Raw genomic sequence first — 26,492 nt, 5'->3', positions numbered from 1 at the left:
ATCGAGTGCTCTTGATTTTTTATTGATAGTTTTGAGTTCCAGATTGAAATTGATCAAGGAAAATAATCAGATAATTATTATTAGAAATAGAATACTCGAATAGAGTAGTCTGCCTTTTCACCAGACTCCAGTGCTCGAGAGCCTTGTTTGAAGTCATTTTCTACTGCCCTTTAGTTCAGTCTCGTCTTGTCTCCGAAGAGAAGCTCTTGCCAGCATCGTTGCTCTCCTTAGTGCCTTTGGTCGTCCTCTGGACAGCTATTTCACCATGTCTGATGACTTTATGATGGATGACGACGATGAAGAGTACCCCGACCTTGTGAGTGGAATGTTGAATTCCACTGAATGTGTTCGAGCTAAATTCTGCAGGAAGGCTTCCCTAGTGCACGTGTTTTTGTTTCGTTGTTGGTTTTTGTTGCCAGGAATACTCTGAGGAGAGCAACAGCGAGCCAGACGTCGATTTGGAGAACCAGTACTACAACAGCAAATCCATAAAAGAGAGTGACCCACGTGCAGCATTGAAAAGTTTTCAAAGTGTAAGCAATACACACTGGCCCTTTTTTTCTAAGAAGTGTGGTGAGACTGAGTAGTGTCCATTCCTTGCCTATCCCCATGTACAATATTCTTCATTCTTCCCGGTGAAGATTTCTCATGCTGAAGTTGTTTATCTTGATAGCTTTTTCGTTGAAGGATTTTCATGCATTGTCATTTTTCAAATATCAAGGCTGAGCTACAGTCCTAACTATTGGCTTCCCATTGCCTCACCGGCACCCCGACTCCCAAAGGGCTGGCATGTTTGTGTGTGTTGTTCTCGCAGGGGGTCCGGGACTAGACACCACCCGTAATTTGAGATGTACATTGTATGTAGCTCCCAAAATTTATGCATATTCGCTGTGGAAATGTCAGGAATGTTGCAAATGAGTCGGAATGACATCATGTTTTGGCTAAATAGACCAAAGTACCCATAAATTTGGGGTCCGGGGCACTGACGTATGCGTGTGTGTGTTATTATGTTTGTGTTTTCTCTCTAAATGTGCAGGTTTTGACCCTTCAACTGGAAAAGTGCGAATGGGGTTTCAAAGCTCTGAAACAGTGTATGAAGCTTAACTTCAAACTCGTAGGTTGAGCTGTTAACATCAGGATAAATTGATATGAATGAGGAGAATAATAAGAATGCAAATTGAAGTTGAAAAGTAGCCCTTATATGTTTGACTCCCTCAAACTGGTGGTGGTGGAATTGCTAAAGTAGCCATTATGTGGAATTGCTTCCCTCAAACTGATTCGAACAAGTTTTGTACAACACTCTTCAGGAATCGCCGGTGTACTAGCTGATGAATATTATGCTCATTGCTGTTAGTAATCAAATAAGCGGGTTCAGAAGATTTTTTTGTGAAGAGAAAGAACCTATAAGTTATATCTATTTACATCTATAGTTACCTATAAGTTACATACGAGTTTTAGAAGATTTTTTGTTTCTCCACATTGTTAAAGCCGTTACACCTGTCGATACAGCTCGTCCTTTTGTTCGCAATTTTGAAGTATTGATGTGGATTGTTGCCTTGCGTGTTCAGGGCCAGCATGGGGAAATGATAGAACACTATCGCGAGCTGCTAACCTACATGAAGGTAACAGCCCAATGTCCTATGCTACTACTGTGTTGTTCATTCCTGGCATTCACTTCACGTTAGACTGGGTTAGTCCTTGATGGTGTCTTTGGCTCCATGGCCAGCAGCGGAGGAAAGGTAGAGCTTTTGCGGGAAAGCAGGCGCAGCTAGACGGACCCTGTGACAGAAATTTGACGTTATGCTTGACTTGCGAGTCCATGTGCACTGTGCCATGTTCGCTGGCCATATGCACTGGCCATATGCACTGGCCATATGCACTGGCCATATGCACTGGCCATATGCACCGGCCATATGTACCGGCCATGTACACTGTGCCATGTGCCCTGCATAGTTCATACTTGTGCTAAGTGTACAGTGAAACCTTTCTGTACTATCTAGTTAAAGTGAAGGACATTGTCAGCAGCGAGATGGATGCCTTGGCATGTCGGGGGTACATGTGTCTTATGATTTTTGAAGCAATGAAATATTTGGGCCCAATTTTACAAAATTCCCATGGGGCCCAGATTCCCCCACCTCTTCATGGCCACACCAATGTGGAATATCTTCCGACTCCCCTGCGTGTGTCTGTATGATGCTGTGTACAGGGCGCAGTGACGAGAAACTACTCGGAGAAGTCAATCAACTCAATCCTGGATTACATCTCAACATCTGCTCAGGTCAGTTGTGTGAACTTGTGTGTGGTTGTGCTGTATGTTGAGTGAAGGATAGTGCTACCGGCTATGTATTCTTAGGTTCTTAGGGAGGGAGAGAGATAAAGAGAGAGAGAGAGAGAGAGAGAGAGAGAGAGAGAGAGAGAGAGAGAGAGAGAGAGAGAGAGAGAGAGCGAGAGCGAGAGATTATGTGTTGCTACTTGTTCTCTTACGTGCTTGTGATGGTCAGGCAGCTGTCCATGTCCTGTTTGTGTATGTACCTGATTGCTTTTAAGTAGATGCCATCACTGTGAGACTGTGAGGTGTTTGGAGGCGATAAACTTAGTTCCAGTGCGCATGCTAAGTGCCATATTTCAACTCAACTTTGCCCTGGTTTTCCAGCTTTCTGGTGGTAACCATATTGCAACATGCAGCGCCGAGTGCTGTAGGACATTTGGCTCTCACCAACCTGTTTGCAGCTTTGCCATGCAGCTTTCTTTAGCATGCGTGTCTGTTACTTTGCTACAGTGCGTTGGTGAGATGTTGTCACTTTGATTATAAGACTGGCGCGAACATGGCTGGTACATGCTTGGTTAGAAGGGAGACGTGCTTCATTCTCATCCTTCTCTTCTCCTATATGGTTCTGTTTGTTGTTGCTGCTGTTGCTGTGTAGACTGAGCTGTTGCAGAGCTTCTATGAGACAACCCTTGGTGCACTTAGAGAATCCAAGAATGAGAGGCTTTGGTTCAAGACGAACACTAAGGTAAGACATGGCCGCATCTCTCAGTTCTGCCAAAGCTGTTTTCACTCCGCTTTTGTCCACTGTTTGATGCCCATGTTTGACTGTAGTTACTAGTACTGTGTAGCCACGTGTGGGTAGACAACGCAGGCCCAACTTCAGTAGTAATGTTCCTGTGAGTGTCCTATTACTGGATAACTCCTATTCTAATGTGTGTTGACTAGGCTCTGTCTCTCTCTGTCTCTGTCTATCTATCTATCTCTGTCTATCTATCTATCTCTCTATCTCTATCTATCTCTCTCTCTCTCTCTCTCTCTCTCTCTCTCTCTCTCTCTCTCTCTCTCTCTCTCTCTCTCTCTCTCTCTCTCTCTCTCTCTCTCTCTCTCTTATCCAGCTGGGCAAGTTATACTTTGACCGTGGAGAGTTTGTCAAGCTGCAGAAAATTATCCGACAGTTGCGAGCATCCTGCCAGGTAGGTAACCTTGATCTAGATGTTTAGAATTGGTTTGTCAGTAATGAGTGATTTCATTGTCCAGCTTTCTGAATTTTCATTCCAGTACCGTATTTTCCGGAGTATAAGCCGCACTTTCAGAGCTCGTAATTCACCCGAAAAAAGTCCGTGCGGCTTTCGTACACTTATACTGGGATGGTCAAATGAACCGTGAAGTATAGGGTAGATGTCTCTACTTTGTAGCAAACAAATCTGGGTGCGGCTTATACTCCGGTGCGGCTTATACATGTGCTCTGGAAAATACGGTACTTGGCATTTTCTGTGCGTGCAATGCCCTGCATGGTCATGCAACGTGTGTTTTGTGTGTTTTGTGTGTGTGTTTTGTGTGTGTGTGTGTGTGTGTGTGTGTGTGTGTGTGTGTGTGTGTGTGTGTGTGTACATGGTGTGTGTATGTATGTGCGTGTGTGTATGTGCATGTGTGTGTGTGTGCATGTGTGGTGCATGGTGTAGGTGTATGTGTATGTGTGTGTGTGCGCCAGCTAGTTCGGTTGGTGGGTACACTTTTGCCTGATTGTGTTGGTTCTGTTGCCAACAGGCTCGGCTGCTTGAAGGTGTAATGTTGTACCTGCCACCTTTGTTGTTTCCAGGGTTCGCATACTTTCAATTTGAAGTATACATACCTGTTAACCATGGACTGCTTCTGGCTAGATTAACTCTTGTGTAATCAATGGTGCTAGTGAAGCTTTTATCAGATCCACTCTGATTTAGCCACCCACACTAGTAGCAAGTACAGTGCGTACCGGTTATAGCGTGGTCGTGTAAAAGAATATACTGCCTACAAGAATGAACTATTATGTTTTCATAATCCTAACATGGATTTCAAGTGCTCATTTATTCTTACAAGCAATTTTATCGTACAGTAGAATATATCGGTCCTAAGAATGGACTTTGTGTAGCAAAACATACCAGATTAGTACAAAGTATATCGCCAAGAGTGCATAAACAAGAGTATGCAACTGTGGTTATGGGCCAGTGCGCGGCGCGCTGCCTTCATTACGTAACTTGCCTCCATCACGCTCTGAAAGCATGCACTCAAACCCACAATTTCTCGTACGAGCCCATCCGTTTTTGCTCGATTCATTCCAGTACCTACGCGATCTCTAAATTTTGGCGCGTGAACTCCAGTTCCGTACGAAAATTCATTTCCAACCAGAGGGAAAGCGTAGTGTTTGATTTTCCGCAGTGCGCGGACTGCAGCTGAATGATGTAATGAAGGCAGCGCGCCGCGCATCTGGCCCATAGAAAAGAGATCACAGTTGCATACTCTTGTTTATGGACTCTTGATATCGCCTGTAGTAATAATATCCGTCCAATGCAGTTCCGATCTGGCTCGCGTTGGGTTGTAGTGCTGCAGGTTCAACTGTTGTGGTCATGTAACTCATGTTGCATAGCCACATGGTAGGCCTATGTGACTATGACCAGCCGCATGCACCGTAACACTACATTGCATGTACGATGATCTTCCTGCCTCTGCGCACATGCACATAATATGTCACACATGATTTATCGCGTGTAAGAAATATCGGAAATAAGAAAAAAGTTTTTCAAACACCCACGCTATAACCGATACCTTCTGTATTACCTTAACTGGGGGGCAGGGGTAACTGCAGTTGGATCCCGGGACGGATACCCTGATGCCGTCAATCCTTTTTCTGCACCTTGTCCTCACCCACTTACTGAGGTGTGGTGAGCCCATAAGTGGGATCATTTTCCAAGTCCACCCAGAGTTTTGGGGATTTCAGAGGGCGTCGGCCGTTGGGCGGTTCAATAGCCGATTGAGTCATCTTTCCAAGGTTCCTTTCGAGTCTCTCTCCCCTCTCCCGGGGAGACCCACATGACCAGTTTTGGCAGTGAGCAACAAGTATAAGTGTGTGTGTGTGTGTGTGTGTGTGTGTGTGTGTGTGTGTGTGTGTGTGTGTGTGTGTGTGTGTGTGTGTATTAGTGATGTAAGGAATACACTGTATTGGAATTATTCGAATATTCTAGAATTCCAACACCAGAAAAAATATTCGAATGCAGGCAGCATTATTTGATATTCGAAAATTCGAAAAATCCGCACTTTTTGATGTTACTTAGCTCCAAACTTGATCTGAACAGTATTGAGGATGACAGTATTAAAATTATTTTCTGAGATCTGTGAAGCTTTTTCTTGGGTACAATCTGCTCTGTAACCAGTGGGAATGTGATCTGTATGCAACATGAATGTTGGGTCTGATGGAGTGAAGTGATCGACGCGCATCACAAGAATAATAGAATATTCGTTCGTTCGTCAAAGCAATATCCGAGGGAATATTCGTTCGAAGAAAACACCATTCGTTTCATCACTAGTATGTATGTATGTATGTATGTGTGCATTGGTTGTATGCATAGTTGCGTATTGAAGCAATCACCTTCACGGACTTTGTTTACTTGTGTTTGTGAATCTGTTTCCACACATAGACTGAGGCTGGCACTGATGATTTGAAGAAAGGAACGCAGCTTTTGGAGATTTATGCACTGGAGATTCAGATGTACACAGAGCAGGTACTTGTATAGATCCAGTGATGACACTACATAGGGCATCATTGACATTGAAGTGCATGCGCTGAGTGGTATGCACATGTCCATACTTGTCCGAATACAGTTAAACTTGTGAAGGCGACCACTCGATCAAGACGGCAGCTCTACCAAGACGACCCTTTTTTCCTTGTCACGAACGTGTTCCCAGTCAAAACAACTCGGATGAGACAACCACTCGTGCAGTGCGACCGTTGACCGCCCGTCAGCGACCACATCGTGCCCTGTCTGGTCACAATTCACCATGCACGTCAGTGCAGGAAGTGTGCCCCGAAGGTTGCATGCCCCCTCTAGGCACATGCACGAAATGTGGTCGATCAGCTGTCAGGCTTGATCTTTACCATTGATGCAGCAACCCGCACATATCCTATTTTTCACACTGTACATTGCATGGGTGTATGCAGTGTGAGGTACCGATCAGAATGATAGATATGCATCACATTCACATGTACTGTAAAAGCAGAAATTTTCGGTGGTGTAATATTTTCGGTATTCTCCAAAATCGGTGGTTCGGTGGAGGGAAATTTTCCGTAAAACCTGTTTTCCAGGTAAGTGTACTAGTACTAAATGTATACAGTACAGGATCACCTCGGCAAGGAGACTACTATTTGCCGTCCCTTGAGCGGTCGGTTTAGACACGTTTTACTGTAATGTGCTCGCTGCAGGGAATGGCAAGAAACAGTGATGATTCTGTATTTCGATATCACACTGCATGACCATGTCATTGATAGCGGCCATTCAAACCACTGCTGTATGAGTATGGTGTCCATCATCGTAGTGTGATGGTTCTGAAAAACGTATGTCTGGTGCCACGGTGAATGTTTGGTTTGGTGTATCAAACTTCTGCCGGTCTCCTGACTTTTGTTCTTTGCTGTTGGGATTTTTTGCTCCTTGATGTCGTCAACCTGGACGATGTGTGTGCAGAAGAATAACAAGAAGCTGAAGGTAGGGTGTTAGTGTGCGTAGCATGTGTTTCTTGTGCAAAGAAACGGCACTGACCGCATTGTCATTGCGGTGCATCTCTTTTGAACCACAACTCGGCATACCAATTTTTTTCATTTTTTGTTGTTTCCCAACTGCTTCATTGATTGGGGAATACTTGTTTAGGTTGGGAATGTCTTGAAATGTCTTTTGAACCCAAGCTCAGCACACAATAAAAATCTTTTTGATTATTCCATTTCCACCTGCTTCTGGCATGTTGTTGTGGTATACTGTAAGACATGTATTATATAACGAGGAAGCAAATCTAACATTTTAACGGACGACATTTCTTCGTTATAATAAGATCCGTTGAGGCCGTACTGCTTCATATATGCTGTGTGTGGATATGGCAGAATACTGCAAGATCGTTAACATATCTTCTCATTAACCTATGAATTTTGGACAATCGTTAAATTTGCGACTCGTTATAATAACATGTCTTACAGTATGGGGTTTGTGATTGGAATAGTCTTGAAATAATTTTTGGTTGTTGATTGGTTTGTTTCTGTTTGTCACCAGATCATTGTATGCCACTCGGTGGACACAATAGCTATGCCATTGCTTGTCATTGCTTGTCTTATCCTGGGTGCTTTTGTCTTTTCTGTTTACACAGGCACTGTATGAGCAGTCGTTGCACATCAAGTCAGCCATTCCTCATCCTCTTATTATGGGTGTCATTCGCGGTAGGTACCTTCATGTTGAGTTCAGCTTAGCCTTTAGCTGTGCCGGTATGTGTTTTGTGTGGTGCGGGGTGGGACCTTATTCTAAGTTACTTTCCCTGTTCTACCCTTAGTCTAGTGATGTGTGTCCTGAGTTCCTTGTTGTCTTTCTGCCTTGACCTGGTCAGAATGTGGTGGGAAAATGCACCTGCGGGAGCAGCAATTTGACAGTGCTCACACAGACTTCTTTGAGGTGAGGAAGAGGGTGTGTTGCGTATATTCATGGCTTATCTGCTTGTTCTAACTCTCTCTCTCTCTCTCTCTCTCTCTCTCTCTCTCTGTCTCTCTCTGCCTCTCTCTGTCTCTCTCTCTGTCTCTCTCTGTCTCTCTCTCTCTCTCTCTCTCTCTCTCTCTCTCTCTCTCTCTCCCCTCTCTCTTCCTCCCTCTCCCCTCTCTTCTCGTACGTGTGGCGATTCATTGGTTTAAAAACTGGGAAGATTTATTTGGTAGTAACTCGCTATCTGACTTGAACTGGGTTTGTTTGCGTACATGCAACTCTACACGTGTGTTGTGAATGTGTACCAATGCTTGTTCATTTCAGGCATTCAAGAACTATGATGAATCAGGCAGTCCAAGGTGAGTCTTTCTCAACAAATCACCTTGGCGTCTAAATCTACTGTGGAAACTAGGGGTGTTTGCATACATTGACAGTCTACCATTAGAGAACTTGTCGTCTTGCCAACCTTTCCCGTGTACATGTGCATGCCTAATCATCGTGGATTGTCATACTCACTTTCGGTTTACCTGTGTACAGACGGACAACGTGTCTGAAGTATTTGGTATTGGCTAACATGCTGATGAAGTCGGAGATTAACCCGTTTGATTCTCAGGAGGTAACTTGTGAACTTGCACATGCCATCCACATGCACATCACCCATTTGATTCTCGAGAGGTAACTTGTGGGCTTGCACATGCAATCCACATGCACATCTCACATACACATACCACACTCACCACGCACAAACACACACGCACATACATACATACATACATACATACATACTCAATCTGCGGACAGCATGCTGTTTCGTTCTTTGTGAACTCATCAGCGCAGCACAGAGGAAATGAGGCCGAACCTGATAGCAATGGAAATAAAAATACATACATACATACATACATACATACATACATACATACATACATACATACATACATACACAAATAAGGCTGGTCCAGGAAGCTCGAGGTAGATGCGTGAAACTTTAAGTTACATCTAACACAGCCTTTCGCCCCTGTTGTGTGTGTGTACATACATACATACATACATAGACAGTTGTCTAAAGTCCCTAGGCTGCTTACAGTGCTCAATGCCCACTGAACAGAGCAAGTAATACAAATATTACACAGCAATGAATCAAACAAGTCTCATTCCGCTGTAACTCCGAGTTTCGTGTCAAAACACTTCATCAGACAGCATATGACCAAGACTAACAATCCCTAGAATATATATACGGAGAAGGAGAGAAGGGGGCAAAGGTGATGGAGGTACATTTCAATAGCGCGAGGAAAGGGATGACAAAATCAGCGTGATTATAAGAGGAAAAAGATGTTGAGAGTATATAGAGCATAGCCAGGGTAGAGAAACAGCGCGATTTTCTGGCAACACATCAGTACAGATTTGTGCTGCATTGTTACACATCACATTGTGGCCTAGGGTGGTAAAAAAGGTGATGGGGATTGTGTTGTGGGAATCACTCACGCCAGGCAAGGGGTGACTACCACACCCGCCAAGGCATCGGAAAACCGGCGACAGAAGCCAAGACCCGCCAAAGCACGGGAGCCATGAGCCCTGGGGAGTGCTCACCATTCCCGCGCCCGCGGAACCCAGCCCCGACCGCCACCTCCCCGGCCCCGACGGGCAAAACAGCCACCCCCAGCCTGGCGTGGCTCATGTATTTGTCGTTCATCACGTTACCCTGCTGAGTTGAAACTTGTTGGCATGACGGCATTTGGAGATTAACTCGCTCCTCTTATTCAGGCGGGTGCTCCTGTCGGCGGTGATGATGCGGAATTTCTCCGTCACGCATAGGTTGCACCGTTTGCTGACGTTGCTGCACCCTTTAGCTTGCTCAGCAATCCTCCACTTGATGGTGACCGGTGCGTTCGTCTCTTTTAGCCGCCATAATGTGATGTGTAACAATGCAGCACAAATCTGTACTGATGTGTTGCCAGAAAATCGCGCTGTTTCTCTACCCTGGCTATGCTCTATATACTCTCAACATCTTTTTCCTCTTATAATCACACTGATTTTGTCATCCCTTTTCCTCGCGCTATTGAAATGTACCTCCATCACCTTTGCCCCCTTCTCCCTATATATATTCTAGTGATTGTTAGTCTTGGTCATATGCTGTCTGAAGTGTTTTGACACGAAACTCGGAGTTACAGCGGAATGAGACTTGATTCATTGCTGTGTAATATTTGTACATACATACATACATACATACATACATCTTGATCTTGATCCTGCTACCAAGTCTGGCTACGCAGTCCCCGAAGGGACAAGTCAAATGGTACTAGTCACCCTGCTGGATCGGTGGCGTATTCGGCCGCTAGTCGAGCGGAAGGTCCGGTGACAGGCGGAGCACTCCAGGAGTGGTGCCGCTGTAGTTTGGATGTCAGTCAGTTTGCACTTGTATCGAGTCCTTCCACTGATGGACGTACATACATACATACATACATACATACACACGCACTTGTTGCTCACTGCCAAAACTGGTCTCGTGGGTCTCCCCGGGAGAGGTGAGAGAGACTCGAAAGGAATCTTGGAAAGATGACTCAATTGGTTATTGAACCGCCCAACGGCCGACACCCCCTGAAATCCCCAAAACTCTGGGTGGACTTTGTCAGCATATGAATGATCACTTCGGGTCAACCCTCTTCTGGTTAACACCTGCCTTTTTTCCCCAAACCGTATAGAGCTCCAACCTTGGCTGAACACTCCTGTAAACACAGGTTTTCTAGTAAACATTAACATCCACTCTACCTAACCTTCTGCCTTCTGCTTTGTGTATATGATTGCTCCTTAACACAGGCCAAGGCATACAAGAATAACCCAGAGATTCTGGCCATGACCAATTTGATCATGTAAGACATGTTTGTTTTTTCTCTGGTCTCACATCTCTGCCTTTCTTCTTGGCGAATTCTAATAATTGAACCGTCAGATGCGAAAACCGACCTTATGGCAAACACTGTACAGTGGAGAAAAAATGCAGTTGAAAGTTGGCGAGTTTACGCACTGGTGCACCTGGACAACCAAGCTACAAACCTTGGTATTTCAGTCTAATATCGGTCTTTCGGGACAATCCAAGTATGTAAATCGAAAAGAAACCTCCAAGGAATCCAATGCAGCAAACGCGATCGCGGCACAATGCTGCGTTCCCCAGATACGAAGCCTGCAAGATACGTCACAGCACTTTGCATTTCTACTCATGAATCAAACGCTCCACACTTGGGGTTTCCCCCTTTTCAAGCGATCTACGATCTCGGCAACAGACGTCTTGGAAGCTCTCACTGCATCTTCACGAAAAAAATTGGGCGTCCTGGGATAATTAAGATGGAAAAAATTTCAAAATTCAAAAGGTGTGTGTGTGTGTGTGTGTGTGTGTGTGTGTGTGTGTGCGTGTGTGTGTGCGTGTGTGTGTGTGTGTGTGGAAAAAAAGCCACTTCATAGCTGTGTGGTGTAGACCAGGCTGAATAGTGGCGGTCAATTCTTCAGCCTTGCAAGTTGTTGAACGGTGCAATCCCAGCACAAGCTGCTATGGCTTCTGCTGTAGCATCGCTATCATCGCCTTTGGCGATGGGCGTCCAATGGTGTGTGTGTGTGTGTGTGTGTGTGTGTGTGTGCGTGTGTGCGTGTGTGCGTGTGCGTGCGCGCATGCACATGCACATGCACATGCACATGCCTTCAACAGAGCATATCAGAACAATGACATTGTGCAGTTTGAGAAGATTCTGAAGCAGAACAGGTAAGTCATTAGTTGCGTTATGGCTTGACCTTGTTACAGGGCTGTCCGTATTATAAATAGCCAATCTTTTTCATGAAACTAAGGGGTCGTCCGCAATTATCGAAAGTTTTTTTCCAATCCGTAGTAGCTTCAAATTTTTCCTCACCCCCCCCCCCCCCCCCCCCAGTCCGTAATAAAATATTATTGATGGACACACAATCGAACAATAACAGTCGTCAGCGCCAGCGCTAGACGGAAGGACTTCAAAGGAGTGCATGGAAGACGGTACTCTGGACGAAGGAGACAGTGAAACTCAAAAATAGAAAGTGTCGACTCGCCGTCGAATGCGCCGAACTTTATGATCCCCGGCCCAGGAGCAGCCAAGGAAGCGCGCGCGGGGGCGCAGAAACTGCCAGAACTACAAAAATATTTGTAGTAGACAGTTCGCGCGCAGCCGCGCGTGGAAAACAGGGGCTACACGTAGACGTACACGTGGCACGCGCACGTGTCATTTCGGAAGTTTTTCAATCCGTAACTGGCCTTGACCCACCCACCCACTTTCGAAGCTACTACGGATTGGAAAAAACTTTCGATAATTGCGGACGACCCCTAAAAGACTACTTTCGTTCAGGTAAATATTATGAAGCTGCTCTATGGGAGTATATTACTTGTGCTTGCAGATATCTTCTTTCGTAAAAGGGAATGGGTGAGTGGATATTTGCAAAAACAGAAATGCATGGGTTGGTGGATATTGGCTTAAAAGGGAGTTTTTTTTCGTTTCATTTAGGGGTGAAACAATTATACCGAGTACTCGAGTACTCGCTCGGTTTTTTCAAAAATAATCGTACTCGGAATAAATCAGAGTACTCGTTACTCATGGTACATGCATTTTCTACAGAAATCTGCAGTTTCAGGGCAGCAGTCAGCAGATGGTGATGTGCAGACTGTGTGGTGAACATTTCTTCTCGAGTAGAGGGAGCCCAATTGACCCACCAACCAATATACCTGAGAAAAATGACTGCTACTCGGTTCAATCAGGGTTGTACCATGTTATTTTAAAGCCCTTGGTGTGTAATTTTTAGGAGATGAAAAATGCTCGAATACTCGAATATTCGATCGGAGAAAATCAGAGTACTCGAACTCGGGATCTCAGTGCCAACTTTCACCCCTAGTTTCATTAAAAGTTATTAGCTGCGGGCGGTCACTCTCTTGTTTGGCGGTGATGGGTAATAACGTAGATCCTGAAATAGTGCCAAATACCGTAAAAGTCCGTAAATAAGTACATATTTACTTTCGAATTTAGTGACCACACCCGTACTAACTTTCGGGCGGGTACTGACTTTCAGGCACGAACTAACTTTCGGACCTGACTTGTGGGTAGTGGAGACGTACTTATTTCGGGCAGTATTTTTATCGGGCTCGACTTGACTTCAACAGACAGAGCCTAAAGAATGAAGGGAGTATTTCTTTTGGGCAGGTACTTATTTACGGACTTTTACGGTACTAGTGCAGTCGTCCCTCTTCAATCTAGCACTTTATAAAGCAGTAGATCAGATTAGTGATCATGAACGGTGCCGGGGTATAAAGGCACCACTGTACATTGTAGTGCATTGTGCTGTATTGGCTGCTATGTTCTGGTTGGTCGCTGAATGTCTTGCATCTGCAGGAAGTCAATCATGGAAGACTCGTTCATCTGGGAGCACATTGAAGGTAAGAAAGAGTAACTTCATGCTGTACGATTATGTTTCTCCTACTAAGACAGTGCTCTCCACAGTGTGGGCTCCACAGTGTGCTCCATTCCACTGCCAGCCTGTGTTATGAAGTCCTTCACGAGTTCTTATTTCCTTGGTTGATAACTTTCTGATGTTTTTTTCTCATTTACCGTGACACTGCTTCTTTATGCTTGCTTGTGTGACTGGTGTGACTCGGTTGACTTGTGTAGACTTACTTTCCAACATCCGCACCCAGGTCCTGATCAAGCTCATTCGGTACGTGCGCTTTGTGGAGAAGTGTATAGGGATGATTAGCTGTTGTACTTCAAAATACTTGTTTGTGCATTTCTCTCTCTCTCTCTCTCTCTCTCTCTCTCTCTCTCTCTCTCTCTCGCTCTCGCTCTCGCTCTCGCTCTCGCTCTCTCTCTCTCTCTCTCTCTCTCTCTCTCTCTCTCTCTCTCTCTCTCTCTCTCTCTCTCTCTCGCTCTCTCTTTCTTTCTTTCTCTCCCTCTCTCTCTCTCTCTCTCTCTCTTTCTTTCTCTCTCTGGCTCTCTCTCTCTCTCTCTCTCTCTCTCTCTCTCTCTCTCTCTCTCTCTCTCTCTCTCTCCCCCCCTCTTTCTCATTCTCTCTCTCTCTCTCTCTCTCTCTCTCTCTCTCTCTCTCTCTCTCTCTCTCTCTCTCTCTCTCTCTCTCTCTCCAGGGGTTCTCCTGTGAGAGTGCATGGTTGTGTGCTTTTTTGTAGAAGAGTTTGGATTTGGAGCTTGTGTTTCTTTTAGTAAAACTTTCTTGTGAAAGCTGTTCCATGGCTCTTTCTGGTCTCTCTCTCTCTCTCTCCCTCCCTCCCTCACAGGCCATACAGTCGTATTCGCATCCCTTTCATCGCATCGGTGAGCTTCTTTTGTGGTTATCTTCTTGCGGGCGGGGTTTTTATGCCTTTGCGCTCCCCTATCTCTTAATTTGCTGGCCGAAAATCCTATATATAGGATTTGAAAATGTGTGCCTTTTATGCCGTTGTTATTGGTCATCACGACCAATAATAACGACATAATGGTTTTCATGGAAGTTGTTAATATGTTTGAGGCATGAATATTTACATTTTAGACTCCTAGGGCGATAATATTTCTGATGAATACCCATTTTCAGCAATAATTGGAAATTTGAGCATAATTGTTCAGCTGCTGTCATGGAAAGGACTGAAGCAGTGAATGTGCAGAAGAACATTGCAGGTGTGGCACGGGGTGGTTTCATGACGACATATCGCACATGCCGTCATGAAACTACCAGTTTTAAGGATAAAACAAGGTCCAATAAAATCTCAAATCCTATATATAGGATTCGAAAAATAGGGCACAGTCCTTAGTAATATTGGGCAAGGAGATGAGCCTGAGATAGTAGTGTTTGAAAAAATTATCTTATTCAACTCTCGATATCTACTAAGACCTAGCAAGGAAGAATTGGTCACATACTTTTTGCTATTCTCATGCCACACCCATTTTGAGTTGAAAAATATGACCAAAATCCTATATATAGGATTTAGCAAATTAAGAGATACTCCGTGCTGGCCATCCGCGTACTTTTCAAACCTGTTCCGTGCTGCACGCTCCGTGTTTGAACGGTGGCCGCTGGTACTTTGCGCCGTAGTGTTCCATGTACATGCACTGTACTTCTACCGTCAACATGGGACTGTAGATGAAAATGTCTGCCCCACTATGGTTCAATAATCTACCTGGCTTCAATAACAGATCTCTTTTCTGCTTTTGTTTGTTTCAGGAGCTGAATATCGACTGTGATGATGTGGAGAGTCTACTAGTGGACCTGTTGCTGGATAGGTATGTGCAGTGCAAAATCCCGGTACTATAAACTGTGTTGTGTGTGTCCTGTCCCAAGAGTGGGTTGCTGTTTTGCTCAAGTGAGACTGTACCCTGCCAACAGAGCGCATGTACATGTACTCCCCGTAGATTTCGTGCAGGTTCGTGGTGCACTTCATCAAGCGATACATGCATGATATTACAGAGGATTAGCAAAACGAAATTCGCGTTCGCGTTCGCAAACATTTTTCAGTTCGCGAACTGGATTGCGAACTTTCGCATTTTTCGTTCGGAAAAGTAGTCGGAACGCGAATCGCGGATTCGTGTCAGGGCAGTCATAAATTTACCACGCTGTACTGTCTGTACACAATGTACGTCGTGTCAACGTCATGCATGTGCGAATTCTGTTTGCTAATCCTTCTCATAACGCGAATTCCGTCACTGAGTTCGACTTTCCTTGGAGAGCGAACGCGAACGCGAATTTCGTCTTGCTAATCCTCCGTAATGCAGGACATTGAGAGCCCATAGACATTATTGGTAAGATTGAGGTTCGTGTAGCTAGGTCATCATGCATGTTTGTCACAATCATATTTCAGAATGTTCTGTCTTCATATCAATGTGTTTGGCCTAGTTTCCTAACTCTTGACAACTTTTTTTGTAGTGAAATTCATGATTTTGTGGGTTTTTGTTTATTGTTGGTGTTCACACATGCATGAACGGCAGTTTCTACTGATAAATAAAACAAATTGATATGTTCGTCATCACATTCTTCATATAATCCAGAATAGCTGGCAACCACTATGGTCTGAGCAATTCTGTAAGGCTGCGTACATGAGAATTTTCAACCCGGGTTGAAAGTCTGTATGATAGACAAAATAGGCCAGCGTTTACATGAAGACAGTTGACCCGGGTCAAATACTGATATGCCGCCAAAAGTCCACTTCTAGAGTCCAGTATGGTCACGTGAATCCTTTCGCGCGAAATTTGCATATGCAGTGCTATTCAAACTCGGCACGAGATATACACAGAAGTACGTTAGTACGATTTCTCGCCCCGGATTGATTTCAACCTGGATCAAGCGCAACGCATCATGTAAACGCACCAGTCGATCTGTGTTCATGGCGGGTTGAAACTTGACCCGGGTTGAAACTTGACCCGGGTTGAAACTTCTCATGTAAACACAGCCTAACTGTCCTTTCCTTTTTCTAGTCGGATGTGTCTGATGTGGAAGTTGCTTTTGTTGCACAAAATCCAATGCGTTTTGCAGCAGTGCCAGGCAAAATACTTGAACTGGATATGGGTCTTGGACTGGATATGGGTCTTGGACTGGACATGGGTCTTGGACTGGACATGGGTCTTGGACTGGATACAGGTCTTGGACTGGATATGGGTCTTGGACTGGATATAGGCCGTCTTTCTATTGCCTATATGTATCTATTTCCTCTGTTTGCTTGTCTGTGTTGAATATCATGACATTGTAGGGTCATTGATGGCAAGATAGATCAGGTCAATCAAATCCTCATCATGAATAAGAGTACAACCGCAAGTAACACTTCAATGTAAGATATGCCCGAGTGTTTGTTTCCTTTGCCCTCCCTCATTTGTTGCCGCTACTGTGTTGATCCACTCGTAAATGTCATGCTTTTCAAGTCCACCCGTGGTCTGAAACCAGCTTCTGGCAGTGGCGAAGTATACGTTCAAGTGTGCACATGCACATGTGTGAGACAGTGGGGCAATGATGTGGTGATACCCTTGTTGTTGTGCAATGTTGTGGTTAGGTTGGTTTTGCCTTGTGCACATCGCATAGCCAATCCCCTCATCTATCCTACTTCAGCACTTCGAAGTATATCCGATGCATTGTTGAATACCACTCATACATGTATGCAGTTTTCAGTTGTGTGAGTTGCAAACATTTTGTGGAAGGAAGAGGCACAATGTTTGATGTTCAATGTCTCCTGTGCATCCCCAATTCAGTACCAGTACTCTTGCTCTTTCTCTTGCCATGCCTGTTGCAGGCATCATGTCATGGGTGCGTGGACGAAAGAGCTGGCGGCGCTTACAGAGCGGGTGGCCACCAGGCTGGTGTGAGTCAAGAAACGACCCACATCATCAAACATGTACTCATAGTAAGTGAACTTCCGATGTTTACCATGTGGCAACTCACACCTTTGAAAGGGGGCGAAACTTTTGGGGATGAACTTCCATTGTCTGGTGAATGGATGCAGTGTTGAGAAAGTGTACGACTTGGTCCCACCTTGATTGCACACTTTGTTGGAATGCCGGGGGCAAGGCAGCAGCGTTGGCTGCATTGTGGTGTTGCACGTGGTCAGTATCAAGATTGTCATAGCCAAGGATATTCAACTAGGTCTTGTGTTTACTGCCGGTTTAGTTTGTAATCGCAACTTTCACAAGTATACCGGTTTTGGCTGACTATGAGCCTTCTTTCATGCTAGAATCTGTGTGAAAGTGGTGGCCATAGCATAGGGTAAACATAGACAGATGGAGACTACGTGAAACATCACTTTAAACCTTAAACTTCGCTCCAGTTTGCATTGAGTCATGTTGATCAGGGCTGGCAAAGGTGACGTAATCAGCAGAAATGATGATATTCACATGCAGCCCCATACGGACTGTTCTATTCACTGTAGTGTGACAGATCATGCTGATTGATGCAAAGAAAAACTGGCACTGGCTTAGGGATCAAGGCCAAAACAGTGATATAAGGGCAGAAATTATGATGTGGGAAAACATTTCACTACTCCACATGTATGCATTAAGTAGGTGCAGTTGCTTTCACATAGCTAGGGGCATAACTTGCACACTCACTGTGATGGCACTGTGATGTCTATTCTTTTTGTCATGTTTGTGCAGAAACGAACACACGTCTGCTCATCAAATTGTCAAAAACTGTTGCAGCTTGACACATGAAATATATACTCTGTACAGCCTCTATCAAACTATCCCGGACCAATAAAATACATTAGGTTTGTACATTCTTTATTACTGCAAAGAACACAACAATCAACATGACCACAGTTAGGCTAGTGTAAAAAAAAAAAGCTTTCCGTGGAATCCGGAGCTGCTTTTCCTTGACATTCTAACTGCTTGGCCGCTTCTCGGACGGGTGTGCTGTGATTCGTGTGGCAACTGCGCCCACCATGCTGCTGCCGTTGGACGCCTGGCGCTTGCCTTGCTCCCAGCTCCGATTGCCTTGCTTCCTACTCTCCAGTTTATACAGTCTGAGATACCACTTTCCTTGCTCCCTGTTCCTCAGTATGTTCATCTCAGCTTCTATCTGCTTGCCTTGCTTGCTATTCTCTACTCTGCAGTGTCTGGTCTTAGTAGTCATCTCAGATATCTACTTGTGAACCATCATGTGGTAGCAGTAGCACTGATGACTGTGCACACACAACAGATATCACGTGCACATTTTACTCTTTTTTATTGGTGTATTTCACGAAACTATTCATCTGTTAGTTTGGTTCTGCTGTACTAGTACTTCAAAGAAGCATTCATATTTTTTCTTTCCTTTTTTATGTTCTTTTGAGTTAGCCCACAGCTATTTGTGTACCATATTAATTTTAGTGATGCGACAAGCAAATTCGAAACACTTGGATACTAACTATCATTTTGAGGTGTCAGTTTCTGGAGGTTGGGGGTGGGGGATGAGTGACACATTCGAGGGTGGGTGGTGAGGGGCTGAAATAGAGGAGGGGACTGAAGGGGGAAGGGGGGTAAATTGCCAGCTAGGTGCGTGGTGTGTAGGGGGGGAGGGGGATCTTCGGAGTCCTGACAACTGAGCTACAGCTTCTCGATCCCTGCCCTATGGAGATCTTCAGTGTACTACTGCACACTGCTACTCAATAGAAGCCAGTCGAGTTGTGTGAGTCAGCTAGCGCTAGGTGCATGCTGTGCAGCCACAGACCTAGAAACACAGCATGGGCTGTGTGCAGGGAACTAACTACCGTACTGGCAATATAATGTTGCCGCGTAACGCGTAACGCAGGGGGGTGCGGCGTAACGCGCGACCAGGCTAGTGCGACAAATTTTCGTTGCGTTCGTAACGCGCGTCCGGCGGGGTGCGGCGATCTTTTCATTGCAAAAAAGGCTGAAAACTGTGGAAGCACGTGTACCGCGTGGTGAAAAGTTCAAAACTGGACGCAGCAGGAAGTCCTGCAATAGCAAAAAAAAGGACTGCGGCAATATAGAAACCTGTGTAACGGCTCCTGTGCGACTTTGCATGTAACGCCCTGCGTGCGGTAAACATGTGCCAATGTAACGCTTCATGGCCTCACTGCGACCATATATATTGCCAGTACGGTAACTTGTTCATGAGATAAGATTTCATTGACCCGTGTTGTAGTACACAGGAGATCTGCTGCTTTCAGTTATGAGAAGGTATCACCATGGTACATCCCATTCCTACAGATGACAGATATCACCATGGTGCATCCCATTCCTCCAGATGACATTGGTTTCCTACAGTTGTGCATCAGTTTCCTACAAATTGTGATAGAGAGTGCCTTTGTTAGCCCATATGCCGCACTGCCACAGGACAGGTGTACTTACTTTATCAATACCAGTTGATGAACCTCTGCTGCTGGTCGGTATAGACCACTTGTGCACATTGCGGTGATGCAGGTAAGAGGACGGGGTGGATGACAGTGTAGTGCCGGTACCAGTAGCAGTGCGCATACCACTGGCTGGAGTGGTACGCCGCGACAATGTGTCCAGCGTGCTAGTACTGGTGTCGATCACAGATGACATCACCGTTGTGTCATCGGCACAGCTTGTTGCACCTGCAGTTACAGTGCAGTAGCAGCAACAGTCATGGCGAATACTCTAGACACGGTAGAACGGGTGCATACAGTGGATGAACAACACACGATACAGTCAAACCTGTAACTACTATAAACAACCACCCCTCGGGCCATGCAGGGTCTTTAGTTGCAGGTGGTCTTTAGTTGGAGGTTTAGCACCATAATATGATCACGCGGTGCCAAACCTCCAACTGTATGGATCCCACGTAGATGATACGGTAAGGCACAGTGATGAGCACGGGGATATTGTGAATTTTCTAGAATGTTTTCAAGCTTAAACCATGACAGGTGCAGAGCAGTCCACAGTCCAATGAACCTGTGTTCATTTGTTCAATCGCAGTATCAGAGTCTTCCTTCAGGACAATGAAGAGTCATCAAACTTCAAAGACAGAGCTTTCAAACAACTTTTGATTTCCTACATCGCGGTCACTAGTTTATGGGTCAAGAATCGACATTGGGACAAGAAAAGATGGTCGCTGGTTACATTGAGCAGGTAGTCGTTAGTCACAGTGCATGTTGAATGTGAGAGCGTCCGTGCCTGGTGAAATGGTCGGCAGTGGCAGGTGGGTCGCTAGTCACAGTGGTCTTAAATTATAGGTTTTTACTGTACAATCAAGTACAGGTGTGACATGATCAAATTACCAGGTGGTCTTTAAAAATTAAACTGCCACTTTTCTGCGTCACAGGATGTGCTGAATGTACGAGGGTTGTCCTGGTTTCAAAAACCACCTGCGTTCAAACTTTCAAACACAGCGAAATGCCAGTTCCATCGATGATCGCTCAAACCAGCTTTCAGCTGTTCACACTGTCTATAAGTCTTCTAAAATTATGACCAGTGTGACGCTGCTAAGTCATAGCTATCATCGCCTTGGTTCAACTACAGCAGACCGTCATATCAGGGTTCAGCCCAAATCATGTACTTCAAAAGAAGTATGATCTTTGGCTTGCTTCACACGCATGCTTTGTGCAGTTCTGTACTTGTAGCAGTGCGGTGGTGTCCTGGTGTGCTGGTGTAGTGGTGAACTATCCTCTTAGATGCCCAAATGTTGAATTCCAGAACCTACAGCACATCCTCACCTGATGTCCTGGAGACGGAAAGAGGATCGAACGGAAGACCAAGGTAATCCTGGACAAGATTGCACAGCTGTTGGTGGGCAGTGTCGAGTTCATCTGCATGCAGCCACACAGAAACAAGTTATAATTATTATGCACATGCATTCAGCTACACAGAAACAAGTTGCATGCATATAACCACACAGAACAAGCAATATTTGAATGCAGCCGCACAGAAACAAGTTACATGTACATGCATGCGGCCCACAGAAGAAGTAATATGCATGCAGCCCACAGAAGCAATATACAATCAGCCACACAGAACAAGCAATGTGCATGCACTGTCATACAGTCATCAATGTTATACACAAGACAGGCACTTACCACTGTTTATGCCAATATCGAATGTAGACGGATGCTCGTTGTGGTACTTCAGAATGGTGGCCGTTTTCTGCACAGCATGCTGTATCTGTCGTGTTCGGTAACAGCTGCGTTGCCACATGCGCTCCTCATGCACCTATCAGCAAGGAGTAATATGTAAGGGCATATTCATTATGGAACACACAATTACTCTTTAGCTGACGAACGAGTCTATCGAGTACTCTTTAACTACATCTATAAGTAAGAACAAGAGTACATTCATGTACAGGGGATGTTTGAAACTGCAAATTACTTCAAATAAGTGCAGGACAAAAAGTCAAAAAGCTACTGTTAGTACTGTACTGCTTGACTTGGCACGTGCGCTTTTTCTAGGCATGTAATAATTGTGCATATACCAGGTATCAAGAGTAGATAAACAAGAGTGTACAACTCGCGGATGGGTTGGCCCACGGCGGAATTTATTGTTGACGTAATCTTTTCGACGACGCACGCGCTATGAGTCTTTCGGAAAGTTTTCCCTCGTGCACTTGCAGCATTTGCACTACAAAGTCGGTGCCCAGCACGTGCTCTCACACTGCACTGCAACAAAATGCGCGTTCTTCTGAAAAAAGGTGACGTCAACAAAAAATTCCGCCGTGGGCGGGGGTATCTGCAGATTGTGCAGGAGAGATCCGGAGTTGTACACTCTTGTTTATCTACTCTTGCAGGTATGCATATACGTACCACTAACGATCTCATGTAATTGTGAGTTTTGTGTCAGTTTGGTGTCCGTGCTCGTTCTCAGATGTTTTGTCTCAGTCGCTACACAGGGCAGTTCTCCATGTTCTTGTCTCCAGTTACTACACTAGTTACAATTCCAGCCCATGCTCATCTTGTGTAGCGCATGGCTATACCCTGGAGTTGCAGTAGCTGATAGTGTGCTCTGATCAAGACACTTGGATCACTATGGAAGATAGCCAGTGAACAGCACTATAGTGCTTGCTTCATACACATGTCATGTACCTGTGCAATGCACCAGCCAAGTAAAGTAACAACGAGAGAGCTTGGAAGCTCAGGGCCCTACGCTATGCTTTGTTGCTTAGCTCATCGTGCATGTTGTTAGAACTGATGGAAACATTTCCTGTGACCGGCGCTGACTCTGCCGATCACGGGCGTTCTGGAGTCGACGGGATGTCTGTCCTGACGTTTCCTGTGACCGGCGCTGACTCTGCCGATCACGGGCGTTCTGGAGTCGACGGGATCTCTCTTCCGACGGTTCCTGTGACCGGCGCTGAATTGCCCGTTCACGCTTATTTTGGAGACGACGGGATCTCTCTTCCAAAGTATGTTTTTGCTGACGCATCCTATCACCTATTCGGCAACTAACGTCCATTCTAATTACATTTCCCCCTCGTCTCCCTTTTTCTTTCCAAATCTCCCTCTACATCAGGGAGTCGTATACATAATACGACGAATATTGTGGCCAGCTGTTTGTGGCCAGCTGTGTTTGATGGTACGGTACGGAACAGATACGGGAGCCAGCAAATATTGTGGCCAGCTGTTATGTACAATCCTGTAGAGCCTTTGTAGTCACAGATACGGGACAGATACGGGACAGATACGGGATAGCTCCAGGCGTGACACAAACAACAAATAAACACCAAATTAAAGCTGTGTGGACCCACGCTAGCGCCAGACGTTACTGAAGTAACGTCTTCTGCATAGCTGCGGGAATAAAAGTAAATTATTCACTGGTTTGAGGGAAAGATGCAATTATCGTCTCCATTCCCGAAGGAAGTCGTGGCGGCTGCTAACACCCGGAAAATCCAGCGGCAGATGCAGCGCCTAATGATGGGTGACAGGGGATAAGTCCCACAGACCCCCCACAGTCAAGTAGCAGTGACAAATTGAATATTTGCAGGGTTTTAAAGGCCTTACAGTTTCTGATCTTGTCACCACCATAACTAGTCGTGGATTGATGTAGCTTGTCCTCATTTGAAGTGCGCCCTACAGCAATCAAAACCCACAGGCAAGAAACAGCAATAGCACAAGAAAGCCACCATTACATGTACTCATTTAGTCAGCAATGTTTGCACCTGCACACAAGACCAGGATGGGTGGGGGTGGGAAGGAGGGGACCACCTGTACATCTTCTCATAGTTTCATGTTTTCCCAGACATGAGGCATGAATGTGACATGGTGCTCTTTGCGCTCATGACAAGAGGCACACACCAACCGCCAGTCTTTCAGCCCTTTGTCAGACAATGTGCGTTCAGCCAGCCGTCCACCTCACTAGTAGGTGTGACTGTAGCCCTGCAATCGGCTGTGGTTCTTCAGCCGTCTAACAACTATACTCTTTTAAGGCCGATTCACAGTACAACTTCTCGCGACACGACGTGCGACTTGCGACACCTGCGACGAGCTGCGATAACGACACACGGTTTACAGTCTTTGTCATGCTTGCGACATCCTTATGCACTAGTAGTATTATGCACGTGCACTGCACGTGCACCCAGGGTAGAAACTGTACTGCATTTGTGTATGTCGCACGTCACATGTCACAAAAGTTGAACGTGCTTCAACTTCTGAGACAGGTGCCTTGCGACTGTGCGCGACAGCTCACGACAGGCAGTTTCTTGTCGCAACTGGACTCAGGACCTAAGGATCCGTCATTAGAGGGACGAACATTGCCACCCATGTTAAAGCTGAAGAGTGGTGAGGGTAGTCGCTGCTCTAAAATAGTTTCGAGTAGTGAACAGCACACTCGGACTTGCTTAGGACTCAATAGAGTGTTGTTCATGAAAGATGGTAATTCACGCACATGCTGTCTTCTGTGGACACCATCCCTGGACCATGTTGTATGACTGTATTGCAGCGTTTTATATCTGGATTAAACACAGCTCTGACCAGGCGCATATGTACACAACTTGAATGTAGTTCTGAGCGGCGACGACTTCCCAGTTACGGACGGGACGCAGTCCGATGTAGGCCGCACTAAGTTAAGTGGAGCTTGGGTATTTCTGAACATACACACAGCTCAGACGACCTGTGAGCCAGTACTTACATCAAGTTCCATGTGTGTGACAGTGGCCAAGCCACGACTGGCATGCCTCTCAACCTCGTCAATGCTCAGTCCATAGTGATGGCCCCAAAGATCAGATACTTCGATGAATTCACCCTGCAGACACAGCCAACACCATGGGGTTTTTAAACTAAGAAGACTGTCAAACCTGAAGTACGATTTGCATGAGAAAGCATCTGTTACACCACCATGCAGATCCGGATCATATAGCTGGGTAGCGTTGGTACAAAAGTAAAGAGGGCTTTCAATTACAGCACGAAAAAGATCGGTTACTGTAGTATATGAGACGCGTCAAGGTAAAGAATGGCTTAGAGTTTTGCCAACCAATCGAGAAACTCACCAAAAAACGTCATGGGTCACATGCGAGCTGCATGACGCAATGCTAGATGTGCTAACCAGAGCAAAGTGAGGAACCTCAAGTGTACAGTCAGAATCTTCATCTGGTCACTGAGTTCACATACTGAGCAAAAGGGGGAAAGGCTGAAAGGGCACTTCACAACTGCCCGGAGAACAGGATTGCGTACTTCTGTCAAACTTACCTTTGCTGTCATGGACGTGAACTCGGCATCACTGACAAAGTAGTAGTCCTCCTGGTCACGCTCATGTTCACGTCTTGGTCGCGTTGTATGGGACACTCTACGGTATGCACAGAGTACACCAGAGACAAAGGAAACAATACAAAACATAGGAGAGGATGACACCGGGACTGAAGCATGACATGCACTATACAATGTACAGCGCTGTTCTTCTCCAGAGATCCAAGCAATCAAGACAGACCAGCCTGAGACTGGCAATGAGCGCAACAGTTTTTTTGGACTGCATTTAAGACCAGCCAGCTGTACATATACTTTGAGTACAATAATAGACTATAAATACTCGCTGAGAGAACTAGCACGGACACATAGGCATACTCAGTCACAGTATTTAGAAGAAATAACCATCCGCTCTTCTGCATTGCACAGCAAGTCATTTGTAAGTACAACATACTCACCCATTACGGACTTACCCAAAGCCAAAGAATTCAGAGAAGTCCTCCAGCAGCCGCTGGCAGAGGAACTTCTTGCCTGTCCCGGGTGGGCCAACCAGGATGAGCATCGGATAGGACGTGTCTTTACCGGGCATTGTACTACAAAACATGCACATGCGCATGCGCCGAATACATACACATACAAGCAAACACGTCCAAACACACACATACATGCACAAACACACACACACATACATGCACAAACACACACATACATGCACAAACACACACATACATGCACAAACACACACATACATGCACAAACACACACATACATGCACAAACACACACATACATGCACACACACACACATACATGCACACACACACACATACATGCACACACACACACATACATGCACACACACACACATACATGCACACACACACACATACATGCACACACACACACATACATGCACACACACACACATACATGCACACACACACACATACATGCACACACACACACATACATGCACAAACACACACATACATGCACAAACACACACATACATGCACAAACACACACATACATGCACAAACACACACACATACATGCACACACACACACATACATGCACAAACACACACATACATGCACAAACACACACATACATGCACAAACACACACATACATGCACAAACACACACATACATGCACAAACACACACACATACATGCACACACACACACATACATGCACAAACACACACATACATGCACAAACACACACATACATGCACAAACACACACATACATGCACAAACACACACACATACATGCACAAACACACACATACATGCACAAACACACACATACATGCACAAACACACACATACATGCACAAACACACACATACATGCACAAACACACACATACATGCACAAACACACACATACATGCACAAACACACACATACATGCACAA

The 26,492-nt window shown here is 45.3% G+C and overlaps 2 protein-coding genes across 2 annotated transcripts in view; one reads left to right on the top strand and one right to left on the bottom strand.

Moving 5' to 3' along the window:
• Nucleotides 1–56: 56 nt before the first annotated feature.
• Nucleotides 57–18,849, top strand: LOC135809149 (COP9 signalosome complex subunit 2-like). The gene is made up of 22 exons (XM_065322432.1): nucleotides 57–316; nucleotides 420–533; nucleotides 1,037–1,114; nucleotides 1,569–1,622; nucleotides 2,207–2,278; nucleotides 2,925–3,014; nucleotides 3,385–3,462; nucleotides 5,941–6,024; nucleotides 6,982–7,002; nucleotides 7,652–7,721; nucleotides 7,886–7,950; nucleotides 8,299–8,333; nucleotides 8,512–8,590; nucleotides 10,789–10,841; nucleotides 11,669–11,722; nucleotides 13,368–13,411; nucleotides 13,644–13,689; nucleotides 14,264–14,300; nucleotides 15,184–15,242; nucleotides 16,703–16,780; nucleotides 17,237–17,347; nucleotides 18,093–18,849. The coding sequence occupies exons 1-21, from the start codon at nucleotides 266–268 to the stop codon at nucleotides 17,307–17,309; spliced, it is 1,335 nt and encodes a 444-aa protein (XP_065178504.1). The 5' UTR covers nucleotides 57–265; the 3' UTR covers nucleotides 17,310–17,347; nucleotides 18,093–18,849.
• The window catches only part of LOC135809148 (leucine-rich repeat and guanylate kinase domain-containing protein-like), a 24,289-nt gene continuing 15,518 nt past the window's right edge, over nucleotides 17,722–26,492 (bottom strand). Inside the window, exons 12-19 of the mRNA XM_065322431.1 lie at nucleotides 25,543–25,662; nucleotides 25,076–25,172; nucleotides 24,519–24,632; nucleotides 23,393–23,461; nucleotides 21,479–21,611; nucleotides 21,119–21,211; nucleotides 19,791–20,020; nucleotides 17,722–18,619 (exon numbers count right to left, since the gene is read on the bottom strand). Coding sequence (XP_065178503.1) covers nucleotides 18,572–18,619; nucleotides 19,791–20,020; nucleotides 21,119–21,211; nucleotides 21,479–21,611; nucleotides 23,393–23,461; nucleotides 24,519–24,632; nucleotides 25,076–25,172; nucleotides 25,543–25,662 — 904 coding nt within the window. The 3' untranslated portion in view covers nucleotides 17,722–18,571. The remainder of the gene's footprint in view (nucleotides 18,620–19,790; nucleotides 20,021–21,118; nucleotides 21,212–21,478; nucleotides 21,612–23,392; nucleotides 23,462–24,518; nucleotides 24,633–25,075; nucleotides 25,173–25,542; nucleotides 25,663–26,492) is intronic.

This window comes from Sycon ciliatum, chromosome 2, assembly GCF_964019385.1.
Source record: "Sycon ciliatum chromosome 2, ocSycCili1.1, whole genome shotgun sequence".
Classification (NCBI taxonomy): Eukaryota; Metazoa; Porifera; class Calcarea; order Leucosolenida; family Sycettidae; genus Sycon; species Sycon ciliatum.
This window is presented reverse-complemented; position numbering and strand designations above follow the sequence as displayed.